Source organism: Hyla sarda, chromosome 3 (genome assembly GCF_029499605.1).
Source record: "Hyla sarda isolate aHylSar1 chromosome 3, aHylSar1.hap1, whole genome shotgun sequence".
NCBI classification, from domain to species: Eukaryota; Metazoa; Chordata; class Amphibia; order Anura; family Hylidae; genus Hyla; species Hyla sarda.
Window position 1 is genome coordinate 190,354,014 of NC_079191.1, and position 14,291 is coordinate 190,368,304.

The following is a 14,291-nucleotide window of genomic DNA, read 5'->3' on the forward strand; positions in this document are numbered from 1 at the left end:
TACATTCCGTGAGGAGTGTAGTTTTCAAAATGGGGTCACATGTGGGTGTTTTTTTGTGTGTTTATGTCAGAACCGCTGTAACGATCAGCCACCCCTGTGCAAATCACCTCAAATATACATGGTGCTCTCACTCCTGAGCCTTTTTGTGCGCCCGCAGAGCATTTTACATCTACATATGGGGTATTTCCGTACTCAGGAGAAATTGCATTACAATTTTTTTTTTCCTTTTACCTCCTGTGAAAATGAAAAGTATGGGACAACACCAGCAAGTTAGTGTAATTTTTTTTTTACAATAACATGCTGGAGTAGACCCCAACTTTTCAAAAGGGGTAAAAGTAGAAAAAGCCCCGCAAAATTTGTTAGGCAATTTCTCCCAGGTACAGAAATACCCCATATGTGGCACTAAACTGTTGCCTTAACCCCTTAAGGACCAAGGACGTAGCGGTACTTCCTTGGTCCTGCTCTTCTGATATAACGCGGGGTTACACAGTAACCCCGCGTCATATCACGGCGGGCCCGGCGTCATAGTGAAGCCGGGACCCACCTCTAATAGCGCGCAGCACCGATCGCGGCGCCGCGCGCTATTAACCCTTTAGCCGCGCTCTCAGAGCTGAGCCGCGCGGCTAAAAGTGAAAGTGAAAGTTCCCGGCTAGCTCAGTCGGGCTGTTCGGGATAGCCGCGGCTAATCGCGGCATCCCGAACAGCTGATCGCTCGCCGAATGACTGCTCAGTGCCTGAGATCCAGGCATGAGCAGTCATGCGGCAGAATCGTTGATCACTGGTTTCTTATGAGAAACCAGTGATCAACATAGAAGATCAGTGTGTGCAGTGTTATAGGTCCCTATGGGACCTATAACACTGCAAAAAAAAAGTGAAAAAAAAAGTGTATAAAGATCATTTAACTCCTCCCCTATTAAAAGTTTGAATCACCCCCCTTTTCCAATAAAAAAAAAACACAGTGTAAATAAAAATAAAAATAAACATATATGGTATCACCGCGTGCGGAAATGTCCGAATTATAAAAATATATCATTAATTTAACCGCTCGGTCAATGGCGTGCACAGCAAAAAAATTCCAAAGTCCAAAATAGTGCATTTTTGGTCACTTTTTATATCATTTAAAAATGAATAAAAAGCGATAAATAAGTTCTATCAATGCAAAAATGGTACCGTTAAAAACTTCAGATCACGGTGCAAAAAATGAGCCCTCATACTGCCCCATACACGGAAAAATAAAAAAGTTATAGGGGTCAGAAGATGACAATTTTAAACATATTAATTTTCCTGCATGTAGTTATGATTTTTTCCAAAAGTCCGACAAAATCAAACCTATATAAGTAGGGTATCATTTTAATCGTATGGACCTACAGAATAAACATCAGGTGTCATTTTTACCGAAAAATGTACTACGTAGAAACGGAAGCCCCCAAAAGTTACAAAACAGCGTTTTTTTTTCAATTTTGTCGCACAATGATTTTTTTTCCCGCTTCACCGTAGATTTTTGGGCAAAATGACTGACGTCATTACAAAGTAGAATTAGTGGCGCAAAAAATAAGCCATCATATGGATTTTTAGGTGCAAATTCGAAAGAGTTATGATTTTTTAAAGGCAAGGAGCAAAAAACGAAAATGCAAAAACGGAAACCCCCCCCAGTCCTTAAGGGATTAAAATACAACAGGGCTCCGAAGTGAGAGAGCACATGCGCATTTGAGGCCTAAATGAGGGATTTGCATAGGGACGGACGCAGATGCAAGAATTAGACTTGCCTCCGATACCAAAAATACCCAATGGCAATGTTTCCCAAACAGGGTGCCTCCAGCTGTCCAGCAATACTGGGAGTTGTTTTGCAACAGCTGGAGGCTCTGTTTTGGAAACAGTGTCATACGAGACATTTTTTTTTTGGAAGGGGACTGTATAGGGTATGTGTATATGTAGTGTTTTACCCTTTATTATGTGTTAGTGTAGTGTTACATTCACACGGGCGGGGGTGTACAGCAAGTTTCCCACTGGGAGTTTGAGCTGCGGCGGAAAATTAGCTGCATCTCAAACTTTCAGTGAGAAACTCACTGTAAACCCCTGCCTGTGTGAATGTACCCTGTACATTAACATGGGGGAAGGGGGGTGGGGGCAAACCTCCAACTACCACTACCAGTATTCCCTTTGGATGTCTGTGCATGCTGGGGGGTTGTAGTTATGCAACAGCTGGAGGCACACTGGTTGCAAAACAAAGAGTTTGTTACTCCAGCTGTTGCAAAACTTAAACTCCCAGCATGTACGGTCTATCAGTATTTGGGATTTGCAACAACTGGAGGCACACTGGTTGGGAAACACTGAGTTAGGTAACAAACTCTCAGTGTTTCCCAACCAGTGTGCCTTCAGCTGTTGCAAAAACTACAACTCTCAGCATGCAGTGACAGCTGAAGGGCATGCTGGGACTTGTAGTTATGCAACAGCTGAAGGCATAGTACTAACACTCCCAGCATGCCCTTTGGCTGTCCATGCATGCTGGAGGTTGTAGTTATGCAACAGCTGGAGGCACACTGGTTGCAAAACACTGAGAGTTTGTTACTTAACTCAGTGTTTCCCAACCAGGGTGCCTCCAGATGTACTACAACTCCCAGCATGCCCAGACAGCCAAAGGACGTGTTGGGAGTTGTCATTATGCAACAACTGGAGGAGAACAGTTTGGAGACTACTGTGCAGTGCTGTCCAAACTGTAGCCCTCCAGATGTTGCAAAACTTCAACTCCAAGCATGCTCAGACTGTCCAGGCATGCTGGGAGTTGTAGTTCTGCAACATCTGAAGGGCCAGATGTTACAGAACTACAACTCCCAGCATGCATGGACCTATGTGACAGAAAAGCTACATATAAGCCTATGGGTGATCATCAGAGATGTGAAAGAAGCCTTTATGTACATTTCAGATGCAGCATGGATCCTCTGGAGAGGACAGACAAGCTCATGGATTGCAGATACACTGCCCAGACTTTCCCTCTCTCCTGTACACAGCACAAGCTAAGACCAGCCCCACTTCCTGTGTTTCCTTTTGTTTTACTTTCTTTTACTGGAGACAGAATTCCCTTAAAGGGGTACTCCGGTGGAAAACTTTTTTTTATTAAATCAACTGGTGCCAGAAAGTTAAACAGATTTGTAAATTACTTATATTAATAAATCTTAATCCTTCCAGTACTTATTAGCAGCTGTATGCTACAGAGGAAATTATTTTCTTTTGGTATTTTTTTGTCTGTCACGATCACAGTGCTCTTTGATGACACCTCTGTCCATTTTAGAAATCTTCCAGAGCAGCATATGTTTGCTACAGGGATTTGCTCCTGCTCTGGACAGTTCCTGACATGGACAGATGTGTCAGCAAAGAGTACTGTGGTCATGACATAAAGGAAATACAAAAAGAAAATAATTTCCTCTCTAGTATACAGCTGCTCATAAGTACTGGAAGAATAAATTTTTACTAGAAGTCATTTACAAATCTGTTTAACTTTCTGGCATCAGTTGATTTAAAAAAAAATCCACATGAGTACCCCTTTAACAACTGGCAGTGAGAATGCAGAGAAGTGAGACACCTAGTGACCAATACTTGAGAGCTTTTGTACTGGGGTTAGGAGTCATTTTAGTAAATAAAGCGATTTATAGAGGTTAGGAATAACATTGTCTATCAAATGTAAGGAAGTTACTGAAAATAATAGTGACAATTTAAGTAAATTAGTGTAAAATTACATCAATCCACAGGCAACAGACCTTCTTGTTATTGCATGGACTGTTTCACATAGGCTTCCTATTGGCACAGACTTCACATTCACATTAGTATTCTCATGTACCGACCTATGTTACTTATAATCTTATAATTTAATTGGTATATAAACATTTATTTGGGTCTGTAACATTTTAAGTTGTCCAGAAAAAAACAAAAATGAATACAAAATGAAGGTTATCAACCCAGCGTGTTCCACAACAAGCATGCAGATCAGAAACATCACTGTTCAAATTATTCTTATTAGTCTTTAGATGTATTGTACTAGTATTGTGTATCCAATTATGACATGCCTGGTCTCTTACTAGAAAATAAAAAATAAGGTATTAAATATATCTCCCTCTTCACCACATTATATGCTTCAGATATAATGTTAGCACTTGTGTCTTGTCATGCAGTATATTAGCCTTGTTTTTCGAATATGCATAGTAGACATTTAGAACAATTCTTTAGCAGAACAATAGTCTGCTTATACAATTTAAGATTTATAAAAAAAAAACATTTGAGGTTTTCAAGTAAATGCTTTTTGTGTTAAACTTTTTAAATGTTCTTTTCTGGTAGCTTATGCATATAAGACTTGGAAATAATTAAAAGTTTTAAGTTTTAAAGAAAACACTTTTACGTTTTACAGAAAAAAATATATATTTAAAATTTCTTGATTTGACATATTTTTGATGTTCTTTAGTTGTAAAAAAAATACTCTATTATGAAATACTTTAAGCTTTGCTGTAAAAACTCAGTCAACAAAAATTGGAAAATGTAACAGCAGATGTACCTACTGTACTTGTGTTGTATCTTCAATGAACATTGATCTGTAGTGTGAGAGCATGGTTATTTTAATCGCGGACAATTAATCTAATATAAGGTCAGGAATTATCATGACTATTTTGTGTTCTATCTGCACAATATGTGGCAGCATTGATTTAAAATAATCAAGAAGTTCTCCTATTACAGAATGAAAATCAACTTGCATAGATTAATGCCAGGAACAAAAGAATGTACACATAGATGAATCTGATAAAGGTGTCGAGTCACAAATATCTCCTCTTTCCACATCTACAGAGTTGGCTCTAATGGATGGAGAAGGGTAGGATAACCTTGAAGATCTATCCACTTGGTCTCCTGCAGATTAAGACAAGGATTTGTTAAAAACAGTGTTTAGTAGTTTTTGAATTGGCATGTATTTGTGTTGCCACTGCCAAGCAGTGTCTTTTGGCCCTGAGGGTAATATACAGGACCACTGGGGTACAATCAGTCTCACCTCTAGATGAGAGGCAGAGAACAGATGCAGACCAAGCAACGTGAAATCTGCCCAGTGCTGTGTCACATCTGGTAGGGATTACATGGATGATCCACCCTAAACAGGGACAGTAATATTGGGAAGGGATCAATTTACAACCAAGGACACCTCAGCTAGTGAGCTGCTATTTAATGGGGTACTCCGGTGGAAATTTTTAATTCAAATCAACTGGTGCCAGAAAGTTAAACAGATGTGTAAATTATTAACTTGGAAGTGTAGGGAGAGCACACATGGAGAACTATATCACCTGATGGCGTCTGCAGCGTGGTCCGCGGTGACCTCCAATAACAGTATACTGTGGGGTGCACGTACAAGAAATTAAGTATCGAATAAACCAACAATAGAAAACGTAGGTGCACTCACCGCAAGATAACGACTGTCGCGTCTCGGTGTCGGGTAGCTGGGTCACGGCATTCGGTGCTGGTGTGTGGTGGCGCTCAGAGGCAACACCGGCAGTTTTGCACGATCGCCACTATACATCAGCGCCATACACCAGCGCCGAATGCCATGACCCAGCAACCTGACACCGAGACAGTCGTTACCTTGCGGTGAGTGCACCTACGTTTTCTATTGTTGTTTTTTTAGATTTGTAAATTACTTCTTTTAAAAAATGTTAACCCTTCCAGTACTTATCAGCTACTGTATACTACAGAGGAAGTTCTTTCCTTTTTTGCATTTATTTTCTGTCTGACAACAGTGCTCTCTGTTGACACTTCTGTCCATGTCAGGCCCTGTCCAGAGCAGGAGAGGTATTCTATGGGGATTTTCTCCTGTTCCTACTTTGGGTAGGAGATAAGATGTCAAGGAGTGGAGTACCCCTTTAATGAAATTTTAAGAATATATACGTTTTAAAAACTCTAATTTTGGAAGGTGTGTAAATATTTACATCAAAAATCCAGATAGCAATGGACCCTGGACCCCCTGCAGTATCATAAAAGTTACTATATTTTGACAAAATGAACCACTTTACAATACTTCTTTTATTACATTTTTTTTAAAGAATTATGCTTGCAACAATAATGAAGTATGCTTTACTTTGCACAACAACATTATGTCACAGTTTCAAAACGGATAATCAAAAAGGCTACAAATCTGTATAGCAACATAAATTTTCTTCAGTTTGTTAACTGTTTTTGGACACAAAACATCATGTACATTTCACCATCCAGATTTTTGCTCACATTGCTCAGAAACCAAATAACTGTTACTAATTACATACATAAAGTCTACCTGTAGATCTCCAAAGGTAAAGTAATGTTTAATGTTATTAACCTGCTTTGGCTCTTAGTGTTAGGACTACACACCATTTAAAAGATTACTATAAATGGCCAACTGTGAATTTGTAGCTTGGGTAAAGGGATTATACATCAAGCTCAACATTTTCTGTCATTTACTTATTGTAGATAAATAAAAAAGAACAACTTATGTTAAATTTAATCTTTATTAATTAACTTTTATTAAATATGTAAATTAATTAACATATAGATTATTTTATGAAGTAAAGAAATGTATGCATGCATCTTTTGTTTAGCAGTATCACAAGTCCTATGCAGATGACACAGATGCTGTGGTAAAGAACTGGAGTGAACTGAAAAGTGAAGTCATTTTCCCATCTCTTTTTGAGTTGCACCAAATTTATCATACATTGTGTACCTATTTGATAAATTTGGTGCAGCTATGTTCATTTAAATGCATGCTGTCAAATCCTGAAACGTTTTATATGTTGTTATTGTTAAAATTAAAGACCTATATATTACATTGTAATATATAATAAAGAAAATGGTTCATGAAATTCCGACAACTTGGTGTCTCCATACCTACTCGGACCAGGGCCGGCGTTAGGGCGGAGCAAACCAGGCAATTGCCTAGGGCCCCTACCCTCAGGGGGCCCCCTGCCGGCTGCTCAGCATAGGCATGCACACGGGGTGCCCAGGGGGGATCCGTGGTCACCACTGAGCAGCCCGCAGGGGGCCCCCGTCACATTCTGGACATCCCTGTGTCCCAAAAGATCGTTAACTTTAAAAACACAGGGGCCGTCGGGAGGTAGTGCATGCAGGGACATCACTGACGTCCCATGCGTGTGCCCATAGCAACTGAGGAGCAGAGCATCGAGGAGGACGCGCACCGGCCGGCATGGTAAGTCACCATTACCAGCTGGAAGCACGTAATCTTCGGTGTTCTGACCACCGCTCCTCCGGTCCCGGGACCTACTGCTATGGTCGGAGGAGAGGTGGTTGGTACTCAGACATACAGCCTCCAGCCATACACTGTATATGGCTGAAGGCTGTATGTCTGTGGGGGAACTATACTGCACCTAATGTGGGGAACTATACTGGACCTAATGTGGGGAGCTAATAGCTCCCCACATTAGGTGCAGTATAGTTCCCCACATTAGGTGCAGTATAGTTCTCCAAATTTGGTGCAGTATAGCTCCAAGCTATACTGCACCTAATGTGGAGAACTATACTGCACCTAATGTGGGGGAACTATACTGCATCTAATGTGGGGGAACTATACTGCACCTAATGTGGGGAGAACTATACTGCACCTAATGTGGGGATAACTATACTACTCCTAATGTGGGAAGAACTATACTGCACCTAATGTGGGGAGCTATACTGCACCTAATGTGGGGGAACTTTACTGCACCTAATGTGGGGGGCAACTACTGCACCTAATGAGGGGGAACTATACAGCCAACCTAATGTTTGGGGGAACTATGCGGCCAACCTAATGTGGGGGAACTGTACTGCACCTAATGTGGGGGAATTATACAGCCAACCTAATGTGGGGGAACTGTACTGCACCTAATGTGGGGGAACTGTACAGCCAACCTAATGTGGGGGAACTATACTGCCAGCCTAATGTGGGGGAACTGTACTGTCAACCTAATGTGGGGGAGCTATACTGCCAACCTAATGTGGGGGAACTAAACAAAAATATAAAATTGTACTATTCTGATCCCTATAACTCTTTTATTTTTCTGTATATGGGGATGTATGAGGGTCATTTTTTTCCCGCTTTGATTTGTAGTTTTTTCCGGTACCATTTTTGTTTTGATGGAACTTTTCAATTGCTTTTTAGATATTTTTTATGGTATTTGAAGTGTCCAAAAATGTCCAAATCTGGTTAGTGCACTATTACGACTTTTAGGCCCCTCTTTTGATTTTGCCTAGGGCCATTCTAAGCCTAAAACAGGCCCTGACTGGGACACTAACCAGTCCTGCAGCAGCATCAGGCTTGTCCATGAGTTAGGGACAAGAGATGACTCATGGACAAGGCTACATGAACAGACACACAAATCACCTCCCACCACCACAAGTGAGTGACACACCCCTTCCCAGGAGAGGATTTCTAACTCTGTGAGCTAATGAAAAGAAGGATTTTTATAATAAATATAGATGATAGAGACATAAAAATTAGATGTACATGGTAAGGAATAGGGACTGAGTAACATATATATTTTACTTTTTGTAGGATCTGATAGGTACACTTTAAGCACAACAAAAAACAGTAGTAAAAATGATCTACGCACAAACACATCCATATATTCATATCCCCTCTATACAGCATATATATCTCCGTGGGCCCCACTTAGAATTTTGCCACACTAAGTCTAAAACCGGCCCTGGAAGTATATAGTTGGAATAGGGGGCCATAGGTGGTATAGGGAGTAACATATAGGGGTCAGAGGGTGGAGGGGCCATTTGAATGGATTTGGGGGTCTGTATACCAAGATTAACCCCTTAAAGGGCTATTCCAGGAATTGTTTTTATTTGACTATGCTACAGTTAGTTGTAAAGTTAATGTAGTTCATAATATAGTGTCTGTACCTGTTTGTGACAGTTTTCTCATAATTCTTATATGATTTTCACCCCAATATTTATTTTTAACATCATACAAAATTACTGTTGTCTCAGCTTTTTCCCACGTTGCAATGCGGCCAAGACCTGACTCACTAGTCAGCTGATGACAGGGAGCCTGCTTCAATGGGTGGAGGGATCGATTGGTGGGAGAGAGATCAACCAAATTACTTATGTTTTATTTTATTTTACTACTTTTATAATAACTACATTATAACTTTTATAATAACAAAATTATAACCACATGCACCCAAATTAGAATGTTTAAAATGGTCATCTTCTGACCAAGTCAAACATTTATTAGGAAGGGGTTAATAAGCTATTGTAAGCTTTTTTTAACACTTTATTAACACTTTTTTAACACTTAATGCGAGGAGGCAGGTAGGACCCTCCTGTTGTCCAGTTAGCTGATCGGGACATTGCGGTTTTACCGTGATGGTCCTGATCAGCTCTGCTGAGCTGCAGGGACATTTTCCTTTAGTTTTTAAATGCTGTGATCATTATTCCTGGGTCCTGGCTGCTGATAGCAGTCGGGACCCACCGGGTTTGACGCACGCTCTGCTCGTGACGGGGTTTGACGCACCCTCTGCTCGTGAGCGCGCTTCAAACCCTGGTGGTGGGACTCAGGGCATACAGGTACTTCCTCCGTCCTTAAGTACCGGGACATGAGGGCGTACCCATACGCCCTCCACCCCCAACAGGTTAAATTCGGCCTATTCTGACACTCTATAACCTTCGCATTTTTTTCAAATACGGGCTGTATTAGGGTAATTTTTTGCTCCATGAGCTTTAGTTTTTATCAGTACTACTTTATTTTATTTTTGTGCTACATTTTATTAATATTTTTTGGTATATTATGTGACATCACTGTGCATATTATCCCTGTACTGTGACATCACTATGGATATTATCCCTGCACCGTGACATAACTGTTTCCATTATCCCTGTACTGTGACATCACTGTGTGTTATTCCTGTACTATGATATCACTGTGAATATTATCCCTGTGCTGTGACATCACTGTGTATTATCCCTGCACTGTGATATCACTGTGTGTATTATAACTGTACTGTGATATCACTGTGGCATTATCTCTGTACTGTGATATCACTGGGTATTATCCTTGTATTATGACATCACTGTGTATTATCCCTATACTTTGACATCACTGTGTGTATTATTCTTGTACTGTGACATCACTGTGTGTATTATCCCTGTACTGTGACATCACTGTGTATTATCCCTGCACTGTGACATCACTGTGTGTATTATAACTGTACTGTGAGATCACTGTGGCATTATCTCTGTACTGTGATATCACTGGGTATTATCCTTGTATTATGACATCACTGCGTATTATCCTTGTACTGTAACATCACTGTGTATTATCCCTATACTTTGACATCACTGTGTGTATTATTCCTGTACTGTGACATCACTGTGCGTATTATCCCTGTACTGTGATATTACAGTGCATTTTATCCCTGTATAGTGACATCACTGTATATATAATCTCTGTAATGTGATGTCACTGTGCATATTAACCCCATGCTGTAATGTCACTTTGCATATAAAACCTGTACTGTAGTGTCACTGTGCACATTATCCCTGTACAGTGCAGGGTAAATATGCACAGAGATGTCCCAGTACAGGGTTAATATGCAAAGTGACATCACAGTGCAGGAATAATACACAGTGATGTCAAAGTATAGGCATAATACACAGTGATGTCACACTACAGGGATAATACACAGAGATGTCAGAGTACAGAGTTTAATACTCACAGTGATGTTACAGTGCAGTGTTTATTACACAGTGAAGTGCCCTTTTTTTTTTTTTTTACTTAAGCCCCTACCCTCCAAAATGTCTGTGCACAGCCCTGCTTATTGGATGTATTGTTTTAAATAGTTAGTAGTGATGCGTGGCATTGCCCAAATTTGAATTTGCGATATTTCGTGAGTATATAGACAAATATTTGTCCTATATTCGCAAATTTTGCGTATTCATTATATTCGCATATGTGAATATTCGCATATTTGCATATGTGAATATTCGCATATTCGAGGAAGAAAACAGTTGAGGGGGTGGGCAACTTTACTATTGGTTGCTAGGGATGTTGTTGATAACCTCTGACAAGTGTATTTGCACCATTCTAATTGGCCCACACGTGAAAAGAAGGAATATGCGAATATGTGGAAAAAAAGCGAATATTCGCAATTTTGAATATATAGCGAACATATTCGCAATATTTGCAAATTCGCGATAAAAATTCAAAATGCGAATATTCGCGCCCAACACTAATAGTTAGCACCGTGTCATACACTTCATAATCATAATGTTATTTCTATCCCACTGGGAATCCAGCTCCAGGTTTACTAAAATATGTGAGTCCTGATCATCCTTACTAGACCATTCTATTCCTAAACCATCCTTTCCACATTTTTCTCTCCCCCTTCCACTCAACAACCCTATTTTTTCTCTTTAGGGCATGTCCTACTTATATGATAAAGCTCAAAACTTTTTCGACTATTTAATCTTTCCCAATTTGTATCATACTATATTTGCACCATTCTCTCTCTGTTTCACATGAAAAAAATGTAAAAAAATTAATAAAGTTATTATTATAATTTTTTATAAAATTATCATGAGATTTGATAAGATTGAATAATTCAGATCTTTAACCCTTGTTACCATACTGGTGGTCCCCAAGCCAAAATGTACTGTTAAACTTAACTACTAAATACCCTTGTAAATGGAGCTATAACTAATCCTTCCATTCAACCTGTTTCTGATTAAAATAAATCTTCAAATACAGTAATGTGCCGAATATCCTGGTAAATCCACGTTAAATACTCCCTGGATGCTCATTTACAACTAAGAACCTATTGATGATACTGCAGTTCTTATTTAAAAGCGTCCGGCTGTTATAACTCAAGAGTTTGGAGTTTTCTACTTGTTCTTTCTTTCATGCAATAATGGCAAACATGGAACACATTTTGAGAAATGTTGTTTCCTCAGCAACTGTTTCTGTATTATTTACAGCATATAATACTGTACACCCACATATAACACAGTATATATATATATATATATATATATATATATATATATATATATATTGTAAAGACAAGCTTCGGGAGCATTTGACTCTGCAACATTCTGTGATTTTGCATCCGCATCACTGGACTAATACTGCTACTCCAAACTAATATATATAAATACCTAATGCTGACCATGTAGAGCTCGCCTTATAAGGCCATGTTCACATGTCAGAATTTACGTGCCGGATTCTGCATTGGAGATTCTGCTGCAGCAGTGTCACATTGAAATCAATGGGATTCTGCTGCTCTGTGCAGACGGTGGAATTTCCGTGCCAGATATCTCCGGCACAAAACTTCAATTTTCCTTGTCCACACAAAGAATGATCATGCATATAATGCCGGTGCCCTGCAGTGTACAGAAGGTCCACATCGAGCTTCTCCATGCCGACATTCTGTCATGTGAAAATGGCCTAAGGGTATATTCACACAGCAGAATTTACCGCATGTGGAATTCTGCACTGATTCCCAATGATTCCCTGATTCCCAATTTCCTCAATGGGATGTTTGTTTTGTAAACAAACATTTGTTTTGTAAACAAACATCCCATAAAATTGTTTTCCCATAAACCTGGATAGGGGATAAGATGTCTATGGCTGGAATACCGCTTTAAGCTAGGCATACACATAAGATAGCAATAAGCAGAATAGCTATCTCACACGATCCCACCATACACGTGCACACTCATGTGTGTGTTTGCAGGGAGTCCAACCTCTGGGGGCCTTCGTGATCTCGAGAACAGTATCCCTGACTATTCCAGTTGACAAAAGCCACTGGTAAGCACATGCACCCAGCTGCCCCATTCTTTCTCTATGGAACTGGTAGAGATAATGGTGTACAGCAGTAATACATTTTTTGTTGCTGAACTACCCCTTTAAGGCAAGGAATCTGGCAAGCTAATCGTACAGCACCAAAAAAGTTTATAGAAAAATCGAAAACATAAAGTAAAATGGAAAACTGCATTCACTACAGAAAGGTTTTAGATAATAATCCAGCAGTAATATACAGTATAAATGTATATAGCATAGTACTGATGTGTGGTAAATAATTCTGTCAATAAAAGACTACTAGATTTTAGCATTATGTATGGCTGATTTTAAATTTTGAATTGCCTAGGGCTGAACAAATATATTTGACCTTTATGGAAGACATGATATACAGAGGCATTCTTGTTATTTCTATCACAACCATAATTATATAATTGGGGATAAGTTACAGTAATGTCCATAAATGTTGACACCCCTGAATTTTTTCTAGAAAATGTTGTATTTCTCACAGAAAAGAATTGCAGTAACACATGTTTTGCTATACACATGATTATTCCCTTTGTGTGTGTTGTAACTAAACCAAAAAAGGGAGGAAAAAAAGCAAATTGGACATAATGTCACACCAAACTGCAAAAATGGGCTGGACAAAATTATTGCCACCCTTTCAAAATTGTGGAAAAATAAGATTGTTTCAAGCATGTGATGCTCCTTTAAACTCACTTGGGGCAAGTAACAGGTGTGGGCAATATAAAAATCACACCTGAAAGCAGATAAAAAGGAGAGAAGTTCACTTAGTCTTTGCATTGTGTTTCTGTGTGTGTCACACTAAGCATGGACAACAGAAAGAGGAGAAGAGAACTGTCTGAGGACTTGAGAACCAAAATTGTGGAAAAATATCAACAATCTCAAGGTTACAAATCCATCTCTAGAGATCTAGATTTGCCTTTGTCCACAGTATGCAACATAATCAAGAAGTTTGCAACCCATGGCACTGTAGCTAATTTCCCTGGGCGTAGACGGAAGAGAAAAATTGATGAAAGGTGTAAGCGCAGGATAGTCCGAATGTTGGATTAGCAGCCCCAAACAAGTTCCAAAAATATTCAAGCTGTCCTGCAGGCTCAGGGAGCATCAGTGTCAGCTCAAACTATCCGTCGACATTTAGCCCCTTAACCCCTTAAGGACCAGGCCATTTTACACCTTAGGACCAGAGCGTTTTTTGCACATCTGATCACTGTCACTTTAAACATTAATAACTCTGGAATGCTTTTAGTTATCATTCTGATTCCGAGATAGTTTTTTCGTGACATATTCTACTTTAACATAGTGGTAAAATTTTACGGTAACTTGCATCCTTTCTTGGTGAAAAATCCCCAAATTTGATGAAAAATTTGAAAATTTTGCATTTTTCTAACTTTGAAGCTCTCTGCTTGTAAGGAAAATGGATATTCCAAATAAAAAAAAAATTTGATTCACATATACAATATGTCTACTTTAT

The 14,291-nt window shown here is 39.4% G+C and overlaps 1 protein-coding gene across 1 annotated transcript in view; it reads left to right on the plus strand.

Annotated features, from left to right (window-relative positions):
* TINAG (tubulointerstitial nephritis antigen) overlaps positions 1 to 14,291 on the plus strand; it is a 128,718-nt gene that overhangs the window by 100,887 nt on the left and 13,540 nt on the right. Inside the window, exon 11 of the mRNA XM_056563576.1 lies at positions 2,924 to 3,088. Within this exon, the coding sequence (XP_056419551.1) occupies positions 2,924 to 3,088 (165 nt within the window). The remainder of the gene's footprint in view (positions 1 to 2,923; positions 3,089 to 14,291) is intronic.